The sequence below is a fragment of the Alternaria viburni genome, assembly GCF_023758015.1.
Source record: "Alternaria viburni strain BMP 2772 chromosome Unknown scaffold_5, whole genome shotgun sequence".
Taxonomy (NCBI): Eukaryota; Fungi; Ascomycota; class Dothideomycetes; order Pleosporales; family Pleosporaceae; genus Alternaria; species Alternaria viburni.
The window spans coordinates 272,756-297,044 of record NW_026055774.1 but is presented as its reverse complement, the minus strand read 5'-3'; the positions used below and the strand labels follow the sequence as shown (position 1 = coordinate 297,044).

Below are 24,289 nucleotides of genomic sequence, written 5' to 3'. Positions count from 1 at the left end.
GTGGTGAAAGCGGGATTCGAGAGCGTAGATTTGATCCAATTAGCGGTAGGGCTTCTCTGTACCTGGAACAATATCTCCTCGATCACTCGCGAGACTAGGGTAGAAGAGAGGCCCAATTTCGAAATGGGTAAGGGGTCCTCCATGAAGACTATTGCATGGGAGCCAAAGCCAGTCCAAAAGAAACCGTTTGAAATCCAAAGATTGCGGGCGATGAATGGGTGTATAGCTGATGGACGGACTTGGGTGATAGGCGCTTCCCAGTCCCAACTTCGACTTCCGTGTTTTAACCTTGGGAGCCGATCTTTGCCTGATGGAATCAAAGCTCTGCTGACCGCAGCTTGATCTATGTAGTAGGAGTCCGCAGGAACAAAACATCTGATGGCTGCGAGATTCAGAAAAATAAAAGGTCGGTATTTGTATCCAGGAATAAGGACTCCTCCGCGCCCCTCATGGGATCCATATGCGGGAAAGATATTGCTTAAGGGGAAGTAGAGCTTGCTATCGGCTTCATCTTCTTCGACTCGGTTGGCGTCAAGCAAGAAGATCTGTCTGAGAACAGACGATCTGTTGATGCAGTTATAGAAGGTACTAGACACCATCTGTTTGTTCGACAAAGCATCTGCCGGGCTGAGGTGTTGCAAAATATTCTCGAGAAGTTCCGCGATGCCCAGGGCGTGTTGAGTAGCGGTAAGCGTTGACGCCATCTTGACGGTGGTAACGTGTAGGTGATGAGCTATGCTCTCGACTTCTGTGAATTTTCGGACGAAGTGTCGAAAGCAGGTCGGCACAGGAATGAGAAATTGGGGGCCAGGAAGGAAATTTCAGCACGTTGTAACTGTGTCATCAGCGTACGGTGCGGGTGGCTTCCTCTCGCTACCAGGGAATGTCAACAGGTCTTTCAAACCCGCACAGCTCGCAAAGACGAGCATGCCGCGCGAAACATCGGTAGCGCAGCAACTCGCCGTGCGTTGAAAGCGGTACCGATATATTCCACATGGTGAGGCTGGGCAAGAACGCGCTGCACGAACGCGTAACGGTTGCGATCATCGCTCTAATCGATGCAACATCGTACATGCGCGTTAAATTCGCGATAAAGACGAGGCGATAATGATGGTATGTTATAGAGGAAGAGATGCGAAGGAGTAGTACGTTCGATCGCATCAAGGTGACGCGATGCACGCGTCTCAGGAATTAGCGCCGGAGTTTTGCCGATCTCCGAACGAAGCCACCAGCTGCGTGCCATCCCCTCCCACCTTCAACCCCCAGCAATGAGTCTACATCTGCTTCCATCCCCGATAGTCAAAACATGTATCATTCGGGATACCCAGATGGTCTCTCTGCTCTACCACCATCGATTACATCCATAATAGACCATCACAATGTACCGCAGTCTTACAACACCAGCATCACCGCCGTCATCACACCGGCCGCCCATCCCACCATCCTAGCACTGATATCAGCCCCAGCACTATCCCACGGCGTCTGTTCGTCCGCTACACGGCTTCCCTCCACTGTGTTGTTCGCGTTCATACACACGAACTCGACGCTGGTTTGCACCAGATTCGAATCTGGGTCAACAAATCGTCCCAGTAGGACGACTGGAATCGTCTGGCGCGTTAAGAGATCATACGTCTCATTCGCAGGGGCGTAGAAGTTATCGGACGGGCTGACGCCTGCATTTGTCCCGAACGTGTTGTAATTGTCTGGAATTTGCACCTCCTCGGGCATGTTGTTGTAGGCGCACGTGCTGTTGGTCACGTCTTGACGGACCGTGTCTGTGCGACCTTGTCAGCTATATGTACAAAGGCTGCAGCTTCCGAGCCGCAAGTCGATCGTATCTGTTCTGTGCAGGGGAAGGAAAAACAAAGTGCATATAGAAGGTTTGTACAGGGGCAAGGGAAGGAACGTACTGTGTGAGCCGCCACTCAACATTGGGCACGCCTTCTTGAACTCATCTGATACGGACGAAGTATCTTTACTAGGACAGTAATTCGAGGTACCAGAGGTATCACTAAGTGCCTTGTTCAGGTGGTCCATGCAGTCGGAGCTGATCACACCGCTACAGCTATTCTCCCCTCCGGCTTCTAACGTCGCATTGATGTTGCTCCACTGATACTTGCAGAGCTCGGTATTGTTGGGCACGTTTCCAGGTACGGAGATGTAAACATGTCCTCTGAGATCGTCATAGCGAGATCCGACGAGGACAGAGACATACCACGGGTCATCGCCGGCGTAGGAGGAGTTCCAAGTAAATTCGTGCTGGCCGGTTGAGTTCACGGCCGTGAATTCGTCGAAAAAGCCTCGACAGGAGGAGTTTTGCGCATGGACGACCGCTGTGGTGAGGAGTCCTGATATCGTAAGGAGCAGCAACTTTGGATTGTCATATGTCCACATATTGACGTAGCATAAGGGTAAAGCCGTAGACGTTTGATCGTTTGGACTTGCGAGAATGCATCTATATATACGTGGCGCGGTTAGGCACCCTATGGGAATGACGCACTAGCCAAGAGTGTGGTTAATACGGACGCGATCGACAGAGCTCGGCATGCCTTACCCGCCTAAACGAACATTGTGTGGCAGTAAATCCATGTCGCAATGAAGTTAACAATTTGCAGTTGACTGCGCTACGCCGGCGGAGAGCAGTGCCCGTAAGCGCTGAGGCCGACTCAATTCTGCGCTAACGGATACTCCGACGGCGCAGTAGTACTACAACAACAGGAAGATTTCCCCGCAACAATGCTATACATAAGGAACTACAATACATTGTTGTCTTATACTAGAAGGAGAACGACAACGACAGCAAGAAAAAGGAAGCTGTGCCTTCCATCAAAACCCAGCAATCAACCTGCTCCTTGCCATGCCGCCTACATCGCTCTTGCGCTTCGGCTTTTTCGGCAGGTCGTCAACAATGAAGTCGCCAAGTCCATCTTCATCCTCGTCATCGTCGTGCGCATCCTTCATGTCGTTGGGAATACTCATCTTGACGAACTTTCTATCGCCTGATGATGCCTTGTTGGTGCCAGTCTTTCTTGAGCGCGAAGATACCGCCGGTACATGCTTGGATTTGGCCTTCTTGGGGGCAGAAGCGCAACCGGAATCGATGTTGCCGCTTCTCTTTCGCTTCCGCTGCTCTTGCTCTTTGGCTTTAGCAGCCTTGTTCTCAGCCTGCTTCTTCTCCCATACCAGCTTCTCGGCTTTGACGCGCGCATCTCGTTTCGCCTTCTTATGCATCTCACGGGTCGCTTTTTGCTGCTTCGCCTCCGCTTCAGTTCGCTTGCGCTTCACCTCTTGGTTGTAGAGCTTTACTTCGCCCTGTGCAAAGTCGGCGGCTCTGAAGCGGCAACCAAGTACCTCCATTAGCTTGGCGTAGGCCTCGTCGTCGACGATCAAGATGTTTACGAGGTATGTCTTATCCCCGTTGTCGATCTCAAGCCCTCGAATCTGCGCTTCCTCGAGAAGCTCTTGTTGCTTCATTACCTCGTATGAGGATTTTGCTAGGCGCTTTGGCTCCCTCCATGGGTTATGCGCAACAGCCATGTACCGATCGATGGCTTGACGCTGTTGCGGGTGACGAGGGACTGCGCGCTGTCGAAGTGATGGTGTCGAAGTTGATGTAGTCTCCGCGACGGTACGCTTTCGCGCAGTCGCTGACCTGACCTGGGTTGTATTCTTAATAACGGAGGGTTCCACGCCGTTGATCTCTGCGATGAGCGATGTAAACATCTTGCTAGTGTGAAAGGTTAGCTGAGAAGGAGGAGTATTTGTTGTTACGGCGACTGGGTCGTTGAAAGTAATCCAAGAGGTTCAGAAGCGGTCAGTTGAAAAAGAGAGGCAAGCAGTCGGCGAAGAAGGAAGAGTCTGTATTCATTAGGGAGAAGTCTCACTCAGGTTAGTGGGTGCAGGTGATGTGATACCAAGTCTCTGGAAGTGAAAGTGAATGTACCACGTTCGGAGCGTGCGGCAGAGCACGGGAGAAGGGAAAGTGGGGAGATCATTTTCACAGTGTGGGTAATACTCTGGTCATCAACGGCATTGTAAGAGGTCTGGTAGTAATATTGGTTGAGTGAAGAGGACTTCGTTGGCGAAACTGTGGAACGACTACACCTACACCAATGGGCTTCCTGCGATGACGAACTGCAAAACAAGCGGTTCACCTTCAGGCCCCTGACCTTTCACCATCTCAGCACACCACCTGACCTCCCTCCTGTGGAGCGGCGACGAAGATTTCCATAGGTTCACCTTCATCCTCCTCCTCATACGCCCTACACTGGGCGATCCATGCCCTCCTGTCTCCCTCCTCATCCACCCTCCTCTGCTCCTTCCCCTCCTTCCACGCCTTCCTCTCCTCAGCCATGAGGCACACCAATCTGATCCTCAGTTTCCATTCACTCAAGCTCTTTTCCTCTCCCTCGTCGAGGTGTTCTCGTTTGAGGAGTTCATGCTGCATTTGCAGCTTCGTCATTTCGTTCCAGCGCGACAGGCGCGACAGTGTGGCGCCTTGATGGTAGTATAGTGTGTCTGCTAGATGGTGCAGACTCACGCCGCGGCGCCGTTGTTGCATCAAGATGCGATGTTGAGCGGGGTGGAGCGTCGCGAAGACGGCTTGGAGAGTGCGGTAGGGGAGGAACTTGAAAGCGAGTTTGATGAGCTTTTCGGGTGCGAGTCCGTGGACGGTTGATAGGCGTTGGCAAGACATGTTGTGGTTTTGGGGTGTGCTTGCTTTTGTTGTGAATGTGGTTGTGTGTTGCAAGAAGAGTTTGGAGTAGTATGTCTTTGGGCTTTGGGACATGTGTGGATGTGTTCGAATGGAAGGATGGAGGAGGCAGGAGATGTGAGTTTATATACTATCTAAAGAACATTGTAGAAGAGAAATGGTATCGCGTGCGTCCCGTGTTTGCGCATCCAAAACATGAGCAGATAGACTCACCCTGACCATATGGCCTTGTACCTCTACCAGTAGTAAGTATCCTTATTCCTCTTGTACAGCCAGTCGCAAGACCAAAGAATAATCCAACATATTCAAGTGGCACTTTAAGCGAGCAAAACACATCAGTGCCAGACACGCAGTGACTCACAATGCGTAGCATTGACTCAAGGTGAGGATCGTTATCTGGTTCAGGCTCCTGCTACCGGACAATGACTACAGTGTGGCAGTAGACTAGTCTATTTTGCCAAGGCCGACACACGGTTCACCATGCGAGACCATGGTTTCCAAAGGGATGTAGTCTTCGTGTATCGCACTGAGTCTTTCGGATAGGTAGCCTATAGAAATGCTGCCAATATTGATGTTCAGCGCAAATGTGCTCTCGGTCATTACCTCCGTACGCGAACAGATCACCCGCTCGAGCTTAGCGAACTGAAATTGCGATCACGAGTCCTACCCTGCAGCCTGTTCTCTTGCTATTAATAATCTCCACAGTCCGGTAGGAGTACGCTGATATCGGTGTTGGCCAATTCTATTGCGAGGTCAGAGGATCGCAATGCTGGTTGGGTGCCGACAATGATTTTTCGATCCCGCTTAACCAGCTTTTCTCTTTTGTCGGCAAACATTCATCTGGAGAATGCATTCAGGCTTCCAAAGTCAAAGTCTTTTTTGACCTCCATGTAGCAGTCTAATGCAGCGAACATGGGTGGCCGCATCGAATGCTGTCAATCGTCGCTAAGCCACTGGAGATATTCTTTGACGTATCGTGTTTCCGACTATTTTCCGACTATCGTCTTTTGACATCTGAAGCATTTCGCTTAGAATTTAATATATGGGTCGCATGCCGCAAAACGTTGTGTAAGTTCCGCGATGTCGGAAAGCTGCTGTCTGCCAACCGTGGTACGCCCGAGCGTCGGCAAGTTTTGCTCTTCGTACATGAGGCTGTCTGTTCGTCTCGAACGTTCGGAAGCGGTGGTAATGCGTGTGACCGACCCAGATAAGAAGATAGGAGAATGCGTAGTGATCTATCGTGAGACTTGTCACTTTGCTGTGCTGTCAGCGCTTCCATTCTTGGAACGCAAATCATACGTCTTGTCAACTGCTATAAAACGCCTTTGTGCATGTTTCCTCGCGGCTTCTTCTTTCCGTTCCGCTTCTTTGCGTTTAGCGTCGAGACGTTCTTGTTCGAGAGCTTTGAGATACTCTGCCTTTCTGAAAGCTGAGGGCCAACCATACTCTTTCAGCAAGCGCTTGGGTAGCTGTTCATTTGCTTGATGAGTCTTCCGGTCACGTTCGCCGAGAGGATCGCACTCACCTTTGCATTGTTGTCTCGATGATCCACCATCTCGTTGTACCATGCATCGCTACCTCGCGTCAATGGTACAGGAACGGTGACCAAGGTTTCGATCTCGTCGTAGAGCTCATCGAAGTACTGCTGAACCTCCCGAGGCTTTGCGGCCTGCCGCCAAAACTGGTCATCTGGTGCACTACGGTCTACAATGAACGGTCCCATGGGCCAGATTATGCCTAGTGAAACCTGTCAATATCCGGTGATGCACGTAGTATGCGGCTCATACCTTGGTCCGTATCTATCATCCACACTGTCGCTTCGTTGCCCTGGCTCAACGGTATCATTCCAGCAGGTATTTCCTGCCCCTCCCCGCATGGCGACATACGCCTGATAGCCTTCTCTTTGTGCGCATCTTTCAACCAGCCATAATTGCGTAGGTAGATACATGCTTCCGTTTCGATGTAGACCTCGTATTTATCGTCAAACATATTCCTACTCAGGTAAGGCAAGTGACGCAAGAGATCAACGACTCTGTCCGACCGTTTCCACTCTTGCAATGTGTCAACAGCGAGCTGCTCATCACTCCAACCTTCAGGCGGCGGGCGGAGGATCGTGTCCGGGTCGAGGTAGGCCATGCGCACGAGCAAATCATAGTGCCTCTTGATGCAACGGACGACTACATCGCGATCGTAAGGCATGGTGTGGATGATGGGGTTGTAGTGTAACGCTAGACAACTGGAGCGTGGCTAGATCGATTCTACCCGTGGTCCGCCTGAACATCGGCAAAAGTTGCCGCCGACGACCTCGGTCTGTTTGTCCTGTTTGCACGCGACGGCCTAACTTTATGGCCAGACAGCAACACTGAAACACTCCAACCCATAAGACAACATACGCCCGACTCTCTCCAAGCTAATCGCATAACGATTAAACCTCTTTCACGAAACCGCCATATCGCCGACATTCTCGAAACCGTCCCTTTCGCCGAAACCACCAGACCAGCGGTCAACGCCGCATACAAACGGACCTCACGAGCGGGCGGACAAGACACAGGGAGAACAACATGGGCGGCTACTTATCGACGTTTACAAAGCTGATATGGGCGAAGAAGGAGATACGGATATTGATTCTGGGGCTGGTATGAACACCTCAGCATGGCTAGTATGGGAGGCATGGCGCTGATTACAAATGCAGGATAATGCTGGAAAGACGACGCTGCTATACAGACTGAAGGTACGCGATATCCAAGGAGGAAAGAAAGGAGGCATGCGAATATGGAAACAACATGCATCCTGGGTTTGGACACGAGGTATACGGAGGCTAACGACCACGACAGATTGGCGAGGTAGTCACAACGATACCAACAATAGGCTTCAACGTCGAATCCGTCACATACAAGAACCTCAATTTCAACGTCTGGGTAAGTTCACCTCCTACCTTCCCCATCAACCAACACCATCTAACCCCCCACCCCCCAGGACCTCGGCGGCCAAACCTCCATCCGCCCCTACTGGCGCTGCTACTACGCCAACACCGCCGCCGTAATCTTCGTAATCGACAGCACAGACATCGAGCGCCTCACCACCGCCAGCGAAGAACTGCGCGCCATGCTCAACGAAGAAGAGCTCCGCGACGCCGCCCTCCTCGTCTTCGCAAACAAACAAGATCAACCGGGCGCCAAGGGCGCGGGCGAGATCAGCGAGGCGCTCAAATTGGGAGAACTCAAAGACCGGAATTGGAGTATTGTGGCTTGCAGTGCGGTGGATGGTAGGGGTGTCCAGGAGGGTATGGATTGGCTGGTGGGGAATGTTGGGGAGCAGAGTTAGAGGAGGGGACGGAGGGGATATGAGGATATACGTGCGATGGGGATGAGGATGAGGCGGGAGCGGGGACATATGACGCGGCACATACGCGTCAGAACGGATTATTATACCAGCATAATGGCGTCTCGGCGCTAGGGTTGTGAATACGGGGTGGGGAGTCAACGTCAGTAATTGCATGCGCGTTCTTCATGTCGATGAAAATGGAGATGCCATTATATCGTGTGACGACGCGTCTAATAAACCTCCCACGTCAGATCTCTACCTGGTCTCAGCCGCCCCTCAGTCCAATCCTTGCCAAAGACGTACGCGCTGCTGATCTCTTCTTCGTCGATGCCCAAGTGATCTTCGCCGTCTCTGCCTTGGAACCAGCCCAACGCGTATGTCTTCCCACTCTTCTCGAGATGCTTCGTCATCTCCCTTGAGTTCAGCTTTTCCGTGTCGATAAAGCTGAAGAGCATCTTGGACTGGTGGATGAACGCGAGGACGGAGGCCATGGTGCCGATTTCTCTGGGCATGAACTTCTGACTGCGCTTCGCATAGGTAAGGAGAGCGATGCCGATAAGATAGATCAGGATGAACATGGTGAGAATGAAGCTCCACCAGAAGCTGCGAAACGTTTGGTCTGTGTTCCATCGATCAGATGGATCGCTATCCTTGCCGTCATGGTTACTGTCCTCATTCTCACCGCCGAAACCGGGTATGAATTTCTTACCGTCGACGCTGAGCGAACTTACGCAGACGGTTAGGATTTCGGCAAAGATGGATCCCCAGGCGACGAGCATGACAAGGTAATGCCCGTTGAGGAAAGCTTCGAATGGTAGCCAGAGAGGATTTGTACCAGCATAGTCGAGTGTGAGAGTCTTGGCTGGGGCATGTCGAAGAGAAAGAATGTAAAACGGTTGGAGCATGCGCACGTCGCTATTCATAGTGTTCCAGAGTATGCGTATGACAGTCGCTATCCCAGTCATCATCCATGGCAGCTTTTGTGTGATTATGCCCGTCTCCTCGACAAATGTGAAGAGTGGTACCGCAACGGTGAATAGGAAGAGAAAGCCAATGAAGAGTACACCCGCCCACATTCGAAGCATGAGCGGTCTAGGATCAGAGCCTTGTTCGTGGATCTTTTCCTTGCTCTTTATGTATTCTCCTTGCCAAAGTGAGCTTTTGTGCAAGATGTATCTTCTTTGGCGAAGCTGCTTGTGGATTTGTGGCAAGGAAGCCTGGTCGAGGCCCTTAAAGTCCGTAAGAATGTGGCTTTTCGTAGCCATGGCAGCGATACCCGCAATGCCCTTGGGATCTGACTGCAAGCCGCTTTTTCTTTGCATCGCGTACATCAGCGCCCCGCCACAAGCTGCGACAATCAGAAGGCACGCGGAAAGCGCTCTAGACCAGACTGGTTCGACTCTCACGGCTTTCCAGTCGCCGAGGTCACGGGCCTCCTCGTCTGGCCACATAGTCATAGAAGCACTCTGCAAGACAGGTACAAGACTACTAGCGACCAATGTGCCCAGTGAGCTGTAAATGACGGCGTATTGCCTGTGACGAAGTGCTCTCAGTGGGACCAAGAAACTCAAGAAGGTTAAGTAGTCCATGTTCAGCGATTCTCCCGCTGTTGCGCCTGTTTTCTTGGATAGCTGGTAGAATGGCTCCAGACGTTTCACCTCGAAATCCGACATTTGCCAGAGGACGCCATAGAAGACCGAGATCATGATGGGCGCGTATTGCCAGGCGAAATATTGCGCGACGGACAAGCTGTTAACCTTCTCGAACGACCACAAACCGCCTCTATCAGGATGCTTTTTGACACTGCGTAAGGAAATCTGGCAAACATATTCTTGTACACCAGCAAGTGCAATTGCAAGGATGATGAGCATAAGAATCCACCACGAGCTCATAGTAAGGGGTCGCCATGCAGGCATCTGGGGATCTGCATGCGTGTTAGATCCTATCTCTCGACACGTACATGTAGGGAAACTTGCCTTCAGGAAAGAAGTAGCTAGTCTGTGCACCGCTGGAAATGAGACCAGCCTCAGCCGTCAGAGTTCTCATAGAGTCGAAGTCGCGAGCAACTCCTGTGAACTCGCTGATATCGACTGGGATATCTGCTGCAACAGCAACGACCTTGCCAGTATTTTCAGCCTCGTCTTGCGCTTTTTTGGCCTGCTCATCTACTACATCCGCTCTTGTTAGAATTCGTCGGTGGCCTGGAAAGAAGCCTGGTACTGGTCCAGCTGGGGTGTGCTCAAACGGAACATGGAGCACAGACGTCATTCCAGCTCCGAGTTGCGCCTCGAGACGCTCAAATTCTGCGGCATGACTAGCTTCATCCATGTCTCTATCACGCTCTTGCCCTTCATGTATGTCCTGTGTCCGCGATTGCGCCTCGAATGTTTTCAGCGGCAGACCGCCTAGCGAGCTCAGATCGTATCCGACTGCCTCGTCCCCCTCATCGACTCCCACAAGCCGTCTTCTGCCGGGTTGTGATTCTTCATCATCCAGTCGGTTGTAACGTCCCCCATGAGAGGCTCCCCTGTGCAACGATGCGATTCGGTCGAGGACCCGTTTGGTCCTACTGTTGCTCTTGCCCAACGACGGTGATGCGCGATCTTGAGTAAACACGCTCGCGACAGGGTTGTATGACGTTTCTTGCGCAAACGAGGGCGGCGCTGGAGCGCGGGGTATGCGATACGAGGGTTCTGCGGCCGGTAGCAGAGGCGAAGGAAACGACTGACGTCTTGATGCAGGGGTGCTGCTAGGAGATGCGATTGAGGCGACTGAGGACGGTCGGGACGGAAAGAGTTGCGAGAGCCTGTCGGAAGCGCCAGACGTGTTCTTGCGACGCAGTGGTGGCCGAGCGTGGATGGGCGGGGTATCGTCAGTTGTTGGAGAGCCAACGCGCAAAGCAGAAGGAACTGTGATATCGGAGATTCTCCTACTGCTCGGGGAGCCAACCTTGAGGGGTGATGGTACTCCTTCGACGGATGGTGACCGCATTTCGTTTCGTGTATGCGCGGCGTGCGCTCACGTTCTTGTACTGTACAATGATGTTTGCAATGTGTAGCGACCGTAGGACGAAAGCGAGCGAGGTTAAAGGAAAGAGAGAAGCCACGAAAAAAGGCGGGAAATCACCAAATCGCACAAGATGTTGCACGAGGCTGACGATACCTTGCAGCCTATGCGTTGCACCGGTCAGCCTGGTTCCATCACACCAATATGCGCCCACGGATGCTTTCGCCCTACTCAGGCAGGAAAGGCTGCTCTAGTGCGGCACACCATGTGCAGTCCAGGCGAAGCGAACAGCTGTCGTGGAATCAAGCTCGCCGTGCCTTTGATTTGCGCTGGCGTCGCGGGGCTTGACGAGCCGCTCAGCCCTGTGCTGATCAACCCGCGTAACTCCAGACTGAAGGCTGATAGCCTGATGTTCGATGCCAGAAAGACGGCGTTGCGCAAAGGCGTCAGTAACGACGAAGGAGCTCAGAATGTTGAGCGTAACGATAGAGAATGCATCGCTTTACAAGCTGCAGCAATGCCATCACAACAATCGACCGGTCAGGATTTGGGGGCCAGCTGAGCTAAAAATACGGCGCTGTGCCGCTGCGGTCGAATGGCGTTCGAGTCTCGCCTGGCATTGCCGTCTGAGGCATGCCGGTGGCTTGCGATGGGGGCCAAAAACATCGTCATATCGTGTTGGGCACAACGACGGTCGCACGACGAATTACAGATTCGACGATGTTGGTGTTGAGCAGTTGGAGAAAGAAGGACCGGACTCGGAGCTTGAGGAAGCTCCTCTGATCGGCCCCGCTAGAGACGTCACGTGGACGTCCTTCTGGGCATGCGCTGACGGTAACAGCAAGCCCTCTGAGGCGACAACAACACCAGATCACCTGGCGAGGCTGCGCGACGACACTCCCGACTGTGCGCAATACATGTACAACGGCTGTTAGTTATTTGAGGATCGTCAGGGACTGAATGGTCGCACCACCGTTTGCACCACAGACACGCGCACGCATCTGGCGACACGTGGTGTTGTACACGGACAACGTTCTCAAAGGGATCAGAATATGCTCAATTGGCTAGCCAAGATGACTATCGTACGTTGCAGGCTTTACTTCGGTCGTCTGCACAAATGGCTCATCTTACTCAACATTACCTCTTGCGCATCTGCAGCATCGGTCCCTTCCTGCCGGCCACGAAGATGTCGTAAATCTGGTATTGATCCTCCGTCTGTCGCCCAGGCTTCCCATTTCGATTGCCTCCACCAAGTTTGTTCTCTGGATCAGGCCGAACCTCGTACATCCAGAGTGTCTTGGCAATGACAAGTCGCATCTCCAGCCAGGCAAGGTTCTTTCCAACGCAGCCCCTCGTTCCATATGAGAAGGCACAGAAACCGTTCTCCGCCAATGCCACACTCTCAGCCGAGGATCCTTCCTTTCCAGTCTCGTCTACGATCCAGCGCTCAGGGCGGAACTTGAAGGGCTCCGGGTAGACATTCTCGTTGTAGCTCAGACAGTAAAGACCGGTGCTGACGTGGAGGCCAGCGGGGAAGTAGTGATCGCCAACAGTCGTTCCGCCAGGAAGTACCTCACGGCTGGGCTCTGCTGCGACTGGTGGTGTCATGCGCATAGCTTCTTGAAGAAACGCGGTGAGGTATTTGCAGGACATGATCTTGGTACCAGACTTGATCTCGTCATAGCTTGAGAAGACCGACTTGACCTCTTCAGCAATCTTAGCCTGGACCTCCGGTCGACGAGCCAAGTAGAAGAAGGCGGCAGACATTACGACAGATGTTGTATCGGAACCAGCAATAGTCAGCAACTCGCACTCAGCGAAGAGTTCGTGCTCGCTGTAGCCACGCTTGCCAGTTTCGGGGTCGACAGCCTTGAAGAGCCAGTGAAAGAAGTCCTTCCGGACCTCACCCTCAGGCTTGGGATTGTTCTCCAATTCGTGTTCGACCGCGGACCGTTTCTCAAGGCATCCTTCAACGAAGTCCTGCCACTTCTTGACTACCGGCGGTGAGGCGACCTCCAGAAGCTTGTCGAGCCCACGAGGCTTCATCCATACCCAAGCGTTGGCTAACGGGCCGAAAGCAATCTTTGGAATGTCAGCATGGTCGATCGATGATCTGATGCAGGGGACTAACTGGATGGAGAATTTCCATGAATTGAACCATAACTTCGGGGATGTGGCGGAGATCGCTTCCAGGCTCCTTCATGTCGAAGTTCTTACCGAAGCACAAGTCACCAAGGATATCGAAAACAAGCCAGTTCATCCAGTCACACATGTTGATAGAGGTCGTCCACTCGCCAGCTTTTGGCGCTTGTTGACCAATCAGCTCCAACCAACGATCGATGTTCGCGTGAAGGAAGACCTCAGCATCTCGCAGCGCCGCTTCTGAGAAAGCGTAGTTCAACACACGACGCTTACGCGAGTGCACCTCAACACTGGTGGTGCTCCATGTGTTGATAGTGTGGACATTGCGTGGCCACACTTCGTAGTAAAGGCCTTTCTTAACATTTCCCTTTGGTCCAAAGATCTTCTTGAAAGCAGCAGGCGTGTTGAGCACGACACTGTCTGGACGATACCGGAACTCGGGTCCTACCAATCGTTAACAACTCACTGACTCTGGGGATGAAATCAGGCCACCATACCATACTTCTCCTGCAGACTATACAGCCAAACGTGTCGGTCGCCAGTACGAGTGTGCCACCATGACGGGAACACAGTCAAGCGGGCCCAGAACGGCCCCGGGAACGCCGCGAGTGGATGGAAGTAGAGGCGATAGATTCCAGTAACGATTACGTAGGTCGATACTAACAGAGCTGACAACACGAGAAGCCCTGGGTATGACCCATTGCCTTGGATATCTGTAATTGCCATCATGCACCTGGCTTATTCAGAGAAGAAGGAAAGTTTGACAGGAATCCGAAAGCGAAATGCAGAGCGTGGGGCCTCTTTTACGCCTTTCCATATGCTCGCCGACTTTGCAAATCGCACATGGTTGAACCTGTCGTGCTCCGCGGCATCTGAACCCTCACGGCTCCCAAATTAGTGCCCGTTGATTGGTCTCCTAAAACCTTAGGTCGCTAACTAGCAGCCGGGGCACCTGTCAGAAACGACTCTGAAATGTGGAGTTTTGCTTCTCGGCTGGGCTAAGAAAGGACCGATGGCGAGCCGCACCTCCCGCACCAGCTATCCATAACACATAGTTTGACTATCAAACAGTTACTGATGCTTACTGAGCGACGCCACTATCACGATGCATCACTAACTTTTTGTTTTGCTGGTTGTAATAAGCCCGCATATCGCGTTCCTCGCATCCACGTGGAAGATGGCGCATGTGCCGGACGCCCTCGAATAGGTGGGTCTCTCGCTAAGCCCCATGGGACTTTCACTGCATTTACCCTGGTCGGGTTTGAGACAATAACTTGATGGGCCTCGACAGGGTCTATACGGCGTCTCGACTCGTTGTTGCACTACTAAAACTACCAAGACGACGGCGTGAGTCCCTCTCGCTCCCACGGCACAGCATAGCGTGTGAGGGTCCTTCCGCTTCCGCGACCCATGCCGTTGTATGCAAGGCGTATGATTGGCAAACGGTGATTGCCCTCCAACGAGAGCTTAGCACGTTTTGGTTCCTACGCCGCCACAAAGCTTGCACACACGTTTGCGGCTTGCGCCCCTACCAAATGCCCTGCAATTCGTCATAGTAGGATTCCGGCAATGCACGACATCCACAGGAACGAACGCCACAAAGCAGACGCAGTGCGTGTTCATCCGAGGAGCTGCAAGGCGTCTGATATCTTCATCGCTTATGTCCGCCATCGATTGGTTCGTAATCCATTGCCGAAGCCTCATTTCTGACTCGCAACGGACGGCCAAGCTAAACCGTTTACGGCCAAAACGACGGCCAGGCACATGCGCTCAACACCAGGAAGTGGGATGATCTGCTCGAGTCGGCCATTTAGAATAACGCACAGCTCGGAGTTTATCCTGCCACGGCTACCCCGGAGGATTTTGATCGACGAGCGCAGTGATTGTCGGTTTGGGTACACACGCAGACGGCAGACTCGACCCCGCGGCGACAGATAAACAAATACGTTCTTATTTCTTTTTTCGCAAGATGCAAAAATCTACCCCTCTCATACTGATCATTCGTCTCAAGCCGCGACGCGCTTGCTGAACGAGAGGGCGTGCGATGCAGGCGTAGATTGAAGTCTTGCATAATTGAAGTGGAGTGACTTCCCATTTCGTTCCCGCGTAGCACGACGCCGTCTCCGTTGGGAGCGAGTGCCGGATCATCCCCCACCCACTCACATGTGAAGACGAGGGACCCTTCAGGCCGACCAGGACCCCCTAACCTGTAACTGACGATCCACTTCCCAGATGCTCCCCGTGTGTCAGTGCCTCGCTTCTTGACTTTATGCTTTGCCCAACAGCTCCAGCATGTCGGATTATTACTTCTCTCTGCCGGATGCTGCGATGGCCATTGGCTGATGCACAGCTAAACAAGCAAGTAAACCGTCATGGGTTTGAAGGGTTGTGATTTACAGACCTAAAGGGGGTCTCCCGCGACCGGGAGCGGCGGTAGCGGTAGGTGGATTGGGAACATCTGGGGAGTTCTGGTCAGGGCGTCTGCATGGGAGGTGAGGAAAGGTTTTTCTTTCCTTCTGGGCATCGCGTGTCTTGTGCCGTGTTCTTCTTTCTGATATATCATGGGTGCGTGTCTCGCGTTTTCCATGTGAGAGTTTCGTGCATCACCGTCAACGCCACTGCGACGTCTTGTTTCTCGCTGTTTGTGATATACCTGGTGTATACGCTGTCGAGGATAGGAAAGAGAGTGTGTACATGAATTGTGCATCATGGCGCCTATCATCGATCCACAGGAGAGCGTGTAAGTTGCTCGGGAGTGTCTACTCGCCATCTCTTTGCTCTCTACCCTTTCCATACCCAGTCTCCGTGGTCCTCCGCGGTTCACCCAACCCATGTCTTATCACGACCAGAAAACAGTGTCTTGGGTAGCATGCATCTGACATTCTCTCCAGCCAATCTTACCGCCGTCGTCTAGATGGAGTGGCGATATCGACTTATATCTTGATCATGCTACTTGTCCCCCTCAAGGTCTACTGTCGGAAACGGCACGGGGGATGGCGCAATGTTCAGATGGACGACTACATGTCCATGGTGGCACTGGCTGTGGCCAACGGCTTCTTCTACGTGTGCATAATAGGTACGTATCTTTCGTCATTGGACACGAATCGTAGGCTAACGCTCAGTGCTTGCAGGCATGCGAGAGTCACTGGGACTACACATCAATGAAATCACGAACCCGCTACAAATCATTGCTTTCCTACGGAATATCTACATCGGCCAGATTCTGTATACGCTCAGCATCACGAGTATCAAACTATCAGTCTTGGCTTTCTACTGGCGGCTCTTCGAGATCAAGTCCCGCATTACCATCTATGTGGTCACCGCCGCCTCCATCGCATGGTGTATCGCTATTGTAAGCCACTCATTCCACGAACACTGTCACCATCAGCGCAATAGGCTAACAGCATCGCCTCACAGATGCTCTGCGTAATCTTCAACTGCCTGCCTGTACGCGCTGCCTGGGACATAACCATCACGCAAAAGACCTGCATCGAAACGCGCGACATCTACCTCGGCGGCTCCGTCCCCAACGTAATCCTCGACTTCTTCATCGTCATCATGCCCATTCCGCACGTCTGGCGGCTGCACGCCCCCCTCGCCCAACGCATCGTTCTAGCCGGCATGTTCGCGCTCGGCACCTTCATCGCCGTCGTCTCGCTCGTGCGCCTCATCATCTTCCTGCAAATCCCCATCTCAGCCCAGGGCGACGTGACCTACAACTTCCGCGAGATCATCGTGTGGTCGATTGTTGAGATCAACATCGGTCTCACGTGTGCTTGTTTGCCTAGCTTGAAACCGGCTTTCCGTTGGATCGGCCTCGATAAATTGTTCTCTTTTGCTTCTTCGCGGCCGAGCGATATGAAGAGTCCTGGTCCGAGCTCCAATGGCGGACTGGATGGGTATATGCATGACTCGAAGAACTCCGGAGGGAGGCACAGGAAGAAGGGTGCTACGGGCGGGTTGTTTTCGACACTCGCGGGTATGAGTCGGTTGGAGGATGAGGAGGAGTTCAAGTTCGTTGGGGAGGATACACAGGGGAAGCATAATGTGGAGATTGAGATGGGAAGGGTCAGCGATGATAGTGCGCAGAGGACTGCGACGGGAGGGATTAGTGTGCAGAAGAATTGGAGTGTGCTGGTTGATGAGAGGAGAGTGGGTCAGCACCGGTAGTCACAGGTGGAATACACAAGGAGGTGTTTTGTACAAAAAGAAAAGGTTGGGTATATGGGTACACTAATTACACGACGAATAACGAGGTCATGTTATATACATCTTGTCATGTCAACAAGCTACATCGATACACTCGTGTGTTGGGGGTTCCAAGCTTAAGCGTTTGACATCTTGCCGTCGCCTGCGCCGGTGTTGAAGAAGAAAGAGATACAGCGAAGGATATGCACGAACGCAGTTCACACAGAAGAACTGGTAGTCGCAGGCGCGAAGTACGGGGTATCTTAAAACACTAATCAACGACTGTCTCGAACCCTATTTCCAGCTCCACCGAACGGTGCGCAGGACCGCATGGAAACCTCCTCGCCCTTTGCAAAATACCCAGGGTACGTCGGTAGGTCATCTCAGATTCCTTGGATCCTCGGTCGATGCGCACCCTTCCGTCCATGGACATATCCTCGGGCAACTGGAAGATGAGGAAGCTGCAGTCGGCTTTGGTCTGATTGCATATGAGACCGAAGAAGTCTTCACATGTTGTTTCCTTTCCAGTAAACATCAAACTGCCGTAAGACCAAGTCGGTCCAGGGCCGATTGGCTGGCCCGGTGGTTTGGTGCGATAGATTCGTAATTCAACTTTAAAGGGCGACGGCTCGGGTGAAAGCGCGCTTGTCCTGCGGGTCGGACATCCTATCTTGGTGCCCATCACCGAATCTTCAGACGTATCGGAGTCAACATCTGTTTGGTCTTCCTCGGAACGTGCGCGTTGAGGAGCGGGTTCGTCTGCTGTAGTAGTCGTACCAGTGCTGCGTCTCTTCCTCACTGGTATTTTCTCGCTTAGGGCTACGAATCTGCAACCTTGAAACCAAGGCTTATTATCGATGTTTAGGTCTCTTTTCTTGTATTTCAGGGCTTTCATGTATGTTCTGTTTATGAAGGTCTCTACGTCGGTGCGAGTCTGCCTGCAGAGAACCATGCCCAGCAGGTGTTTCTTGATGCTGCTTCCATTAGCTCGCACCCAGTACCTGGATGAGCGGACTTACGTGGTACTGTCTCTCGGATAGATCAAATCAGCCGGATATCGGGTACCCTCTTGTGGTTTTCGGAGATGGTCTCTACTTCCTTGACCAGGCTCAGGCCAGATCAGAGGACCATACTCGACTAACAGCTGGTCTAGCTCTTTATCGAGGAGCATGGGATCGTGTCGATCGATGACAGTATTTGCATCGTGTGCATCGCGTAGTAGTAGACCAAGCAGAGCCGGTACCTCGAGTTCGTGGATTGCAGTGGCGGGCTCATACCTGAACACTGGTTTTCTCATAACGAAGCCCGGTTCAATCCTCTCCCTCCCATACGTCTGAAGTCCAAGACATTCTATATGATGAGCAACGCCGATTTCGCCTTTTTGCCGCCCCATTGTCGGGTATAGTGGTGATTTGATGGACAAAAAACCAATTGGCAATTGTGATGTATAGACCGCAGCTGGCGACGTCGGTATGAAGCGGTGAGAGCTTGCGAATAGATTCCGAACGTGGTGGTGATGGAGTGGGCAGCGGTTTAATGCAAGGCGCCTTCCATCTAGACTCCGGTCGAGACAGACGCGTCCTCGCTCCTTCGTTGTTTACTTGACGCGTCCTCAATTGGCAAGGAGAAGCTTTCGTCTTATTCGTGCTCACTGATAAATCTCCCGCATTCCGATGTCGCGTGCTATACGTATCGCGACACGGTTGTTCGCGTTAAAGTGAAGGGAGATGGGATGTACCATGGCGGTGCTGCGACGGAGTTAAAATGCCATGCAGAATTGTGGGCCAATTAAAGCCCTGCACGGACGCTAGCGCGCGCAGCCGCATGGTGCAACAACAGACCGCCATCACCACCTACCAGTCGCTATCCGACATCTCGCCGGCATGCCACCCAAACACTCGGGCATGCCGCCCCAGCCCCAAAGAGCACGGAAGAGTGTGCGCACACCTGTGTCGAGGGCCCCGTCAACAAGCTGCAAGCGCGCCCGCGAGCCCAGTCTCGACAACAACAGCCCTCAGCCTGGTGACGCAATCCGGTTGCAAACACCCTCCAACTCAAATGAAATAAACACCAATTCCAAGGCGGCATCTCCAGAAAGCGATGCGCAGCCGGCACGTCGTAGCGCGTCGAGCGAACTGACTTCGCCAATGATGTCACCTAGGCTGCGTGCACTGCAGGCATCTATGGAAGAATCTCGAAACACCAGTCCTAGGAAAAACTCCATCTCGTATGATTGCTTCAACTCGCAACCTCATCTGAAAGGTCATTTTTATTCGGCCAATCAGCTCTTTGCGCGGGGCGTCTGGATTGGCTACCTGGCTCCGGACAGGCAAAGCCAATCATTCCGAGGGCTTCCCTCCTTTCACGACTTGAAGGCCAATTACAAGAAGTTCACTCCTCCACACCCTCCTATAGTATCAGGGAGTCCTAGGGAGAATCGCAACGCTGTCTGCCGAGGCTGTGCTAGGGAAGACTCAGCTGTTATTGCCTTCAGCGAAGTGCAGTTCGGACCGAAGGTTGTGAGTTGTACCGAGAAACATACAATCTACATCGTTCAGAGTACTGACAGCATACAGAAGGTCGTTATTATGCCACTCGACGGCGACGACGACGCTGGGGTTTTTGCCATCATGCTACCTCAGACGAGTGACAGGTCTTTACAAGGTCTTCAAGCCTATCGCCCCTACGAGGTAAGACTCGGATCAACGAATAGTCCATGGAAAACATACTGACCTCACATCTAATTCTGCAGATCAGTGGAGGTGGTCTGGGAGACAAGTTCGCCAACAATTTCATGATGCTCACACTTCGCAATCCTGACAGCGATGCTGGCACATTAGAGACCGTGCTCTCAGTGTTGTCTCCGCAAGAGCGAGCTGACATCGCCTCGAAGCTTAGGGGACTACCGGAACCAAGACATCGTCTCTCTTCTACCCCCAAGCTATCGAAATCTACTGATGAAGATGCTGCACATTCAGCACCGAATGCCGCACCTCCAGCATCGAATGCCATGGCAAAGGTCGATGATGATGAAAGCGATGCTCATACTAAGCAACCCGCAGCGAGGAAGCGGCGAAAGCTTAGCGAAAACAGGACACAGATATCGGACGTGATCGACGTTGTTCCCAAGGATAGCAGTACATGCCCTTCACAGTTGCAACCAGAACAACAACCGACACCACAACAAGAACCGACACCACAACCTGTGGCGGAGCCACAGCCAGAGCCGGAACCCCGAACCCAACCCCAACCCCAACCGCAGCCACAGATACATACACAGACTCAACGAACGTCAGAAACACCTGTCGACGATGTCAAACAGCATGCTCCAACGCCCGCGGATACATTCAAACCTCCGCCTCAAGCCATCAAGCGCACAAACTCGACTAGCATCATCTCTCTTGATTTGACCGACGAACAAGCCGAGCGCGTGTACTTTATCTGGTCGGTCGATGATGAAGGCATGGAAATGGATTTTATTCATACGCTGCGCGAATGCAAGTCTTTTGGAGGCCTGCTCAGCCTGTTGGAGGAGGAATCTGAGGACCTACCGTCTGCTGCGAGCATATTGGAGAAAACAAAAACCTGGAAACTGACATACGATCTTGGTGACGGTATCAGCAAAGCGATCGTAGCCCGCAAAGGCACGGAGACCGCATTCGATCGTCTACAGACTACACTTGCTCAAGCGTCTATCTGGGCAGACAATCCTCAAGCAAAAGTCGATATCGTACTCAAGTCTTTGAGCCGGCCAAACCCTGCTTGAGCGGCATAAACAACGGTCATCGATAATTCTCTTCCTAGAATTCCACCCTCGGCGTTCTTCGAAGGTGTGCTCTTTCTCACTTTCTCTAGCATCTATATACCATTGAGTACATCGATGGCTTTTTTGCGTTGTCCTACATATACCCCGATCACTTTTGATCTTTCGCGTGCGAGTTGGTCGAAAGCATCGATACCAGGCTGGCGGTTGTATAGCACTGGTGCTCCATGAGGCTGGGCAGGATCCAGGCAACTCATAAAATGTATATACATACGATTACTAATGACGATCTCTATGTGGCCTTTTCTCGCAAAACTTACAGAGCCTCTGTTTGGGTGTTTGCATATGCTACAGCACATGCGATGATGTAGTAATTCCCCATCGCCTGTACACCAGCGAAATCTGCCCGCCACTGCGCATCTGATGTCAGTCGCGCCAATAAGTGGAAAAGGAAATGCAGTCGTATGCATAGACCTGGGCCACAAGACATTACTGTCAGCAGCGGTGAGCTGCATTTCGCCACCTCGTAGACGAAGAACAATGTGCACAATGCCTTGTGTAAGTGATTTGGGGGGATCGTCGGCTAACGCGATGTTCCAGCCAATCGGCAGCAACTGCCCTCTGGTTCCGCCTGCCATTCCCAGGCGGGTGCCGCTAACCTGTAGACGAAGCTTTCATACGCCGCTATGGTTTCTTCATCTGTACTTTTCTTATCATCTATCGTGTTCTCGATTCATCTTTGAGAATGTCGTTCGTTTCCCTTGCGCGCCCCATCACTGACTCGTACATGCTCTAGACGGCCCTTTGGCGAAATTGCACGATCTGGCTGCCCCAGTCCTGAGAGCATCTGCATGTAATCATACCCGAGAAAATCAGCACTACACATCACACCTCCCTTGCATAGTCGCGACACCACAACGCTCGGAACTCATACGACTGTGTACGGCTGCATCGCTAGCCTACATTTAATTCACCTGGCGAGATTTTGCGATCCATGCATCTAGCCCAGACACCATGGACGGCTCAGCTATCACATACGCAACGTCCAAGGACTGGTTGGACATTATGAAGAATCGGTCAAAAGTGCGTATGCACGAGCTGATCGAGCGTCTTGGGTTGCGCGCAAAGTGGTCATCGAACAAACGCGGTAAAACAAACTTTGAATCCGCCCTCGTACGCGAGCTTGTTGCAGACATGGGCGATGTTGTCTCCACGTTACCGAAAGAGCCGGATGAGCTGATGAAGTTTCTGAGCGACGAGGGAAGTTTGAAAGAGCAAGTCGATGGCTTACTTGAGAAACATGGCGCCAAGGTCTGGGGAAGAGTGGGCGATCGCGAGCACCTAATCACTGCGAATGAACCCGGAGTCGAAGAGGGACTTTACCCGCGGGATCTTTATTTGGAGAACGAGGAAGACAGAGCGTTGTAAGTACATAAGTTTGAGAGCACATCTATCTCGAATTTGGGTCTCGCAATACGGCCGAATAGCTACTGACCCACCACGCAGAATCCACAAACTTCTCCATTGGTGGATTGGGCTGAAGGCATGCAACGTCATTCTTGCGCGCGAACGCCTGGACCGCGAGAGACGAAAGAAGGCAGAAAATCGTCAGGCGCGAGCTGATGCTGAGTTCTCTGGCCAGCAAGAGGGCGGCACGCCCGCATCATTTGTTGCGCTTGCGCCAAACTCGGTGTTGCACGACGGCGATACAGCGTCACGTGGAAGCCCAATGTCGTCAAGTGCAATGCTCACACCTCCGGAATCTGGGGAAAGTCCCACTATGGGACCGCAGGAAGGAGGCGGGTTCACAGCTGTCAATGGCGGTGGACATGCAACGAATGGCAATGCCGCCTTTACATCGGCGAAAGCCCACGAACAACAGGCTACACAACAATCCAACATCGCCGAGGGTGTCTGGAACAAACTCACAGCTGAAGCGAACAAGTCTCGATATCTCAGTACGATGTCAGGCCCTGCTGCTACCCACGCTGCACATCCTACCGAGACCAAAGCAGCGGCACAGCAGCAAATCACCGACGCGACCCAAGCGGCTGCTGATCGACAAGTCAGCGTCCAAATGGCCGCGCTGGTAGCAAGCTTTCGGTCAGATGACGGTGTGCCAGAAGAGCTCCCGCAACCAAACAACAGCATACCCTACCGTGGTTTAGACTACGACGGCTTACGGGCGCTGCGGCAGTACATATATGGAGAGGAGCGAGGTGTTTCAATGGACGAGGAAGCGCTCCTCAACCAACTCGAAAGAACATGGCGAGAAGGCGTTCGAGCCGACTACAATAAGATGATCGAAAACATACCCGTTTTCATTGCGAGGGAACGAGCATTTCTGACTTGGGTGGAACTTAAGCGCCACCTGGCAGCTCTATTACGAGCAAACGAACGTACGCTTTACCAACTGCATCTGCATCCATTCTATCTTTACTTACCCTACTGCAGGTTGGTCAGCCGAAGGCCACACAGCTGCCGAGATCGAGAGGCGCATCCAACAGCACCGCACGCTCATGGGCTGCACGCAAACCATCATCGCCAATTTTGAAGACGTGGGTCGAGGATTTGGTCTCGGCCCCAACGTCGCTGTCGACCGCGATGAGCTCCTGCGACAGGCCATAGTGGTATTGGCCGGAGAAAAGTACGCAGTAGAGATGCAGTGGAAGCCAGTAGACTTTACGCAAGTAATGGGCTGGCTGCACGACCACTTGGAGAGCTTCCGCAAGGAAGAAGAGGAAGATGGAAAGGGTATGCTCTGGTATATTGGCGAGTCACGACGCTAGTCACGATTACCACGATGGAGATGCGCACGTATCGTGCGCGCAGGCAGCTGTAATCGCAAAAACTGTGTACGAGGATCATACAGGCGTTCAGGTTTTCAGGGCGACGATCGATCGCCAGGGTCGAGGCCCCCACTAGTAGGTGTCCAATTCGGGAAAATAAGCTATTCGGGTAGGTCAGCCGTAGAGTGGTGGTTTCAGCTACTTGGTCATGTTACAGGACCGTGTAGGATTACACTAGCTCAGCTGTGCCACACCTCATCACCATGCAGTACGGGACTCTGCGACGCGTGATTTGCTTTAGTTTGCGATCGCCTGGAACGCGCGAGCGCATAGTGAGGGCGCGACTGTACGCAACTTCGATAG

At 52.5% G+C, this 24,289-nt stretch overlaps 10 protein-coding genes across 10 annotated transcripts; 4 read left to right on the top strand and 6 right to left on the bottom strand.

Moving 5' to 3' along the window:
- Window positions 1-1,392: 1,392 nt before the first annotated feature.
- On the bottom strand, window positions 1,393-2,394 carry J4E79_002951 (uncharacterized protein; the record flags this gene model as incomplete). The annotated part of the gene is made up of 2 exons (XM_049351847.1): window positions 1,393-1,775; window positions 1,911-2,394. 2 exons carry the CDS (start codon window positions 2,392-2,394, stop codon window positions 1,393-1,395), a joined length of 867 nt encoding a protein of 288 aa, XP_049213318.1.
- Window positions 2,395-2,826: 432 nt separating this feature from the next.
- Window positions 2,827-3,723, bottom strand: J4E79_002950 (uncharacterized protein; the record flags this gene model as incomplete). The annotated part of the gene is made up of 1 exon (XM_049351846.1): window positions 2,827-3,723. The coding sequence occupies one exon, from the start codon at window positions 3,721-3,723 to the stop codon at window positions 2,827-2,829; it is 897 nt and encodes a 298-aa protein (XP_049213317.1).
- A 457-nt stretch (window positions 3,724-4,180) lies between these two features.
- On the bottom strand, window positions 4,181-4,696 carry J4E79_002949 (uncharacterized protein; the record flags this gene model as incomplete). Its single annotated transcript, XM_049351845.1, has 1 exon — window positions 4,181-4,696. One exon carries the CDS (start codon window positions 4,694-4,696, stop codon window positions 4,181-4,183), a length of 516 nt encoding a protein of 171 aa, XP_049213316.1.
- A 1,468-nt stretch (window positions 4,697-6,164) lies between these two features.
- Window positions 6,165-6,913, bottom strand: J4E79_002948 (uncharacterized protein; the record flags this gene model as incomplete). The annotated part of the gene is made up of 2 exons (XM_049351844.1): window positions 6,165-6,451; window positions 6,502-6,913. 2 exons carry the CDS (start codon window positions 6,911-6,913, stop codon window positions 6,165-6,167), a joined length of 699 nt encoding a protein of 232 aa, XP_049213315.1.
- Window positions 6,914-7,275: 362 nt separating this feature from the next.
- On the top strand, window positions 7,276-8,038 carry ARL1 (Arf GTPase arl1; the record flags this gene model as incomplete). Its single annotated transcript, XM_049351843.1, has 4 exons — window positions 7,276-7,350; window positions 7,407-7,445; window positions 7,549-7,632; window positions 7,691-8,038. The coding sequence occupies 4 exons, from the start codon at window positions 7,276-7,278 to the stop codon at window positions 8,036-8,038; spliced, it is 546 nt and encodes a 181-aa protein (XP_049213314.1).
- Window positions 8,039-8,268: 230 nt separating this feature from the next.
- J4E79_002946 (uncharacterized protein) lies at window positions 8,269-11,029 on the bottom strand (the record flags this gene model as incomplete). Its single annotated transcript, XM_049351842.1, has 3 exons — window positions 8,269-9,841; window positions 9,999-10,505; window positions 10,818-11,029. 3 exons carry the CDS (start codon window positions 11,027-11,029, stop codon window positions 8,269-8,271), a joined length of 2,292 nt encoding a protein of 763 aa, XP_049213313.1.
- A 1,152-nt stretch (window positions 11,030-12,181) lies between these two features.
- J4E79_002945 (uncharacterized protein) lies at window positions 12,182-13,915 on the bottom strand (the record flags this gene model as incomplete). The annotated part of the gene is made up of 3 exons (XM_049351841.1): window positions 12,182-13,126; window positions 13,176-13,630; window positions 13,684-13,915. The coding sequence occupies 3 exons, from the start codon at window positions 13,913-13,915 to the stop codon at window positions 12,182-12,184; spliced, it is 1,632 nt and encodes a 543-aa protein (XP_049213312.1).
- A 2,217-nt stretch (window positions 13,916-16,132) lies between these two features.
- On the top strand, window positions 16,133-17,356 carry J4E79_002944 (uncharacterized protein; the record flags this gene model as incomplete). The annotated part of the gene is made up of 3 exons (XM_049351840.1): window positions 16,133-16,262; window positions 16,318-16,538; window positions 16,604-17,356. 3 exons carry the CDS (start codon window positions 16,133-16,135, stop codon window positions 17,354-17,356), a joined length of 1,104 nt encoding a protein of 367 aa, XP_049213311.1.
- A 1,901-nt stretch (window positions 17,357-19,257) lies between these two features.
- On the top strand, window positions 19,258-21,140 carry J4E79_002943 (uncharacterized protein; the record flags this gene model as incomplete). The annotated part of the gene is made up of 3 exons (XM_049351839.1): window positions 19,258-19,893; window positions 19,951-20,064; window positions 20,127-21,140. The coding sequence occupies 3 exons, from the start codon at window positions 19,258-19,260 to the stop codon at window positions 21,138-21,140; spliced, it is 1,764 nt and encodes a 587-aa protein (XP_049213310.1).
- A 1,011-nt stretch (window positions 21,141-22,151) lies between these two features.
- J4E79_002942 (uncharacterized protein) lies at window positions 22,152-23,926 on the top strand (the record flags this gene model as incomplete). Its single annotated transcript, XM_049351838.1, has 3 exons — window positions 22,152-22,561; window positions 22,644-23,536; window positions 23,592-23,926. 3 exons carry the CDS (start codon window positions 22,152-22,154, stop codon window positions 23,924-23,926), a joined length of 1,638 nt encoding a protein of 545 aa, XP_049213309.1.
- Window positions 23,927-24,289: the final 363 nt, after the last annotated feature.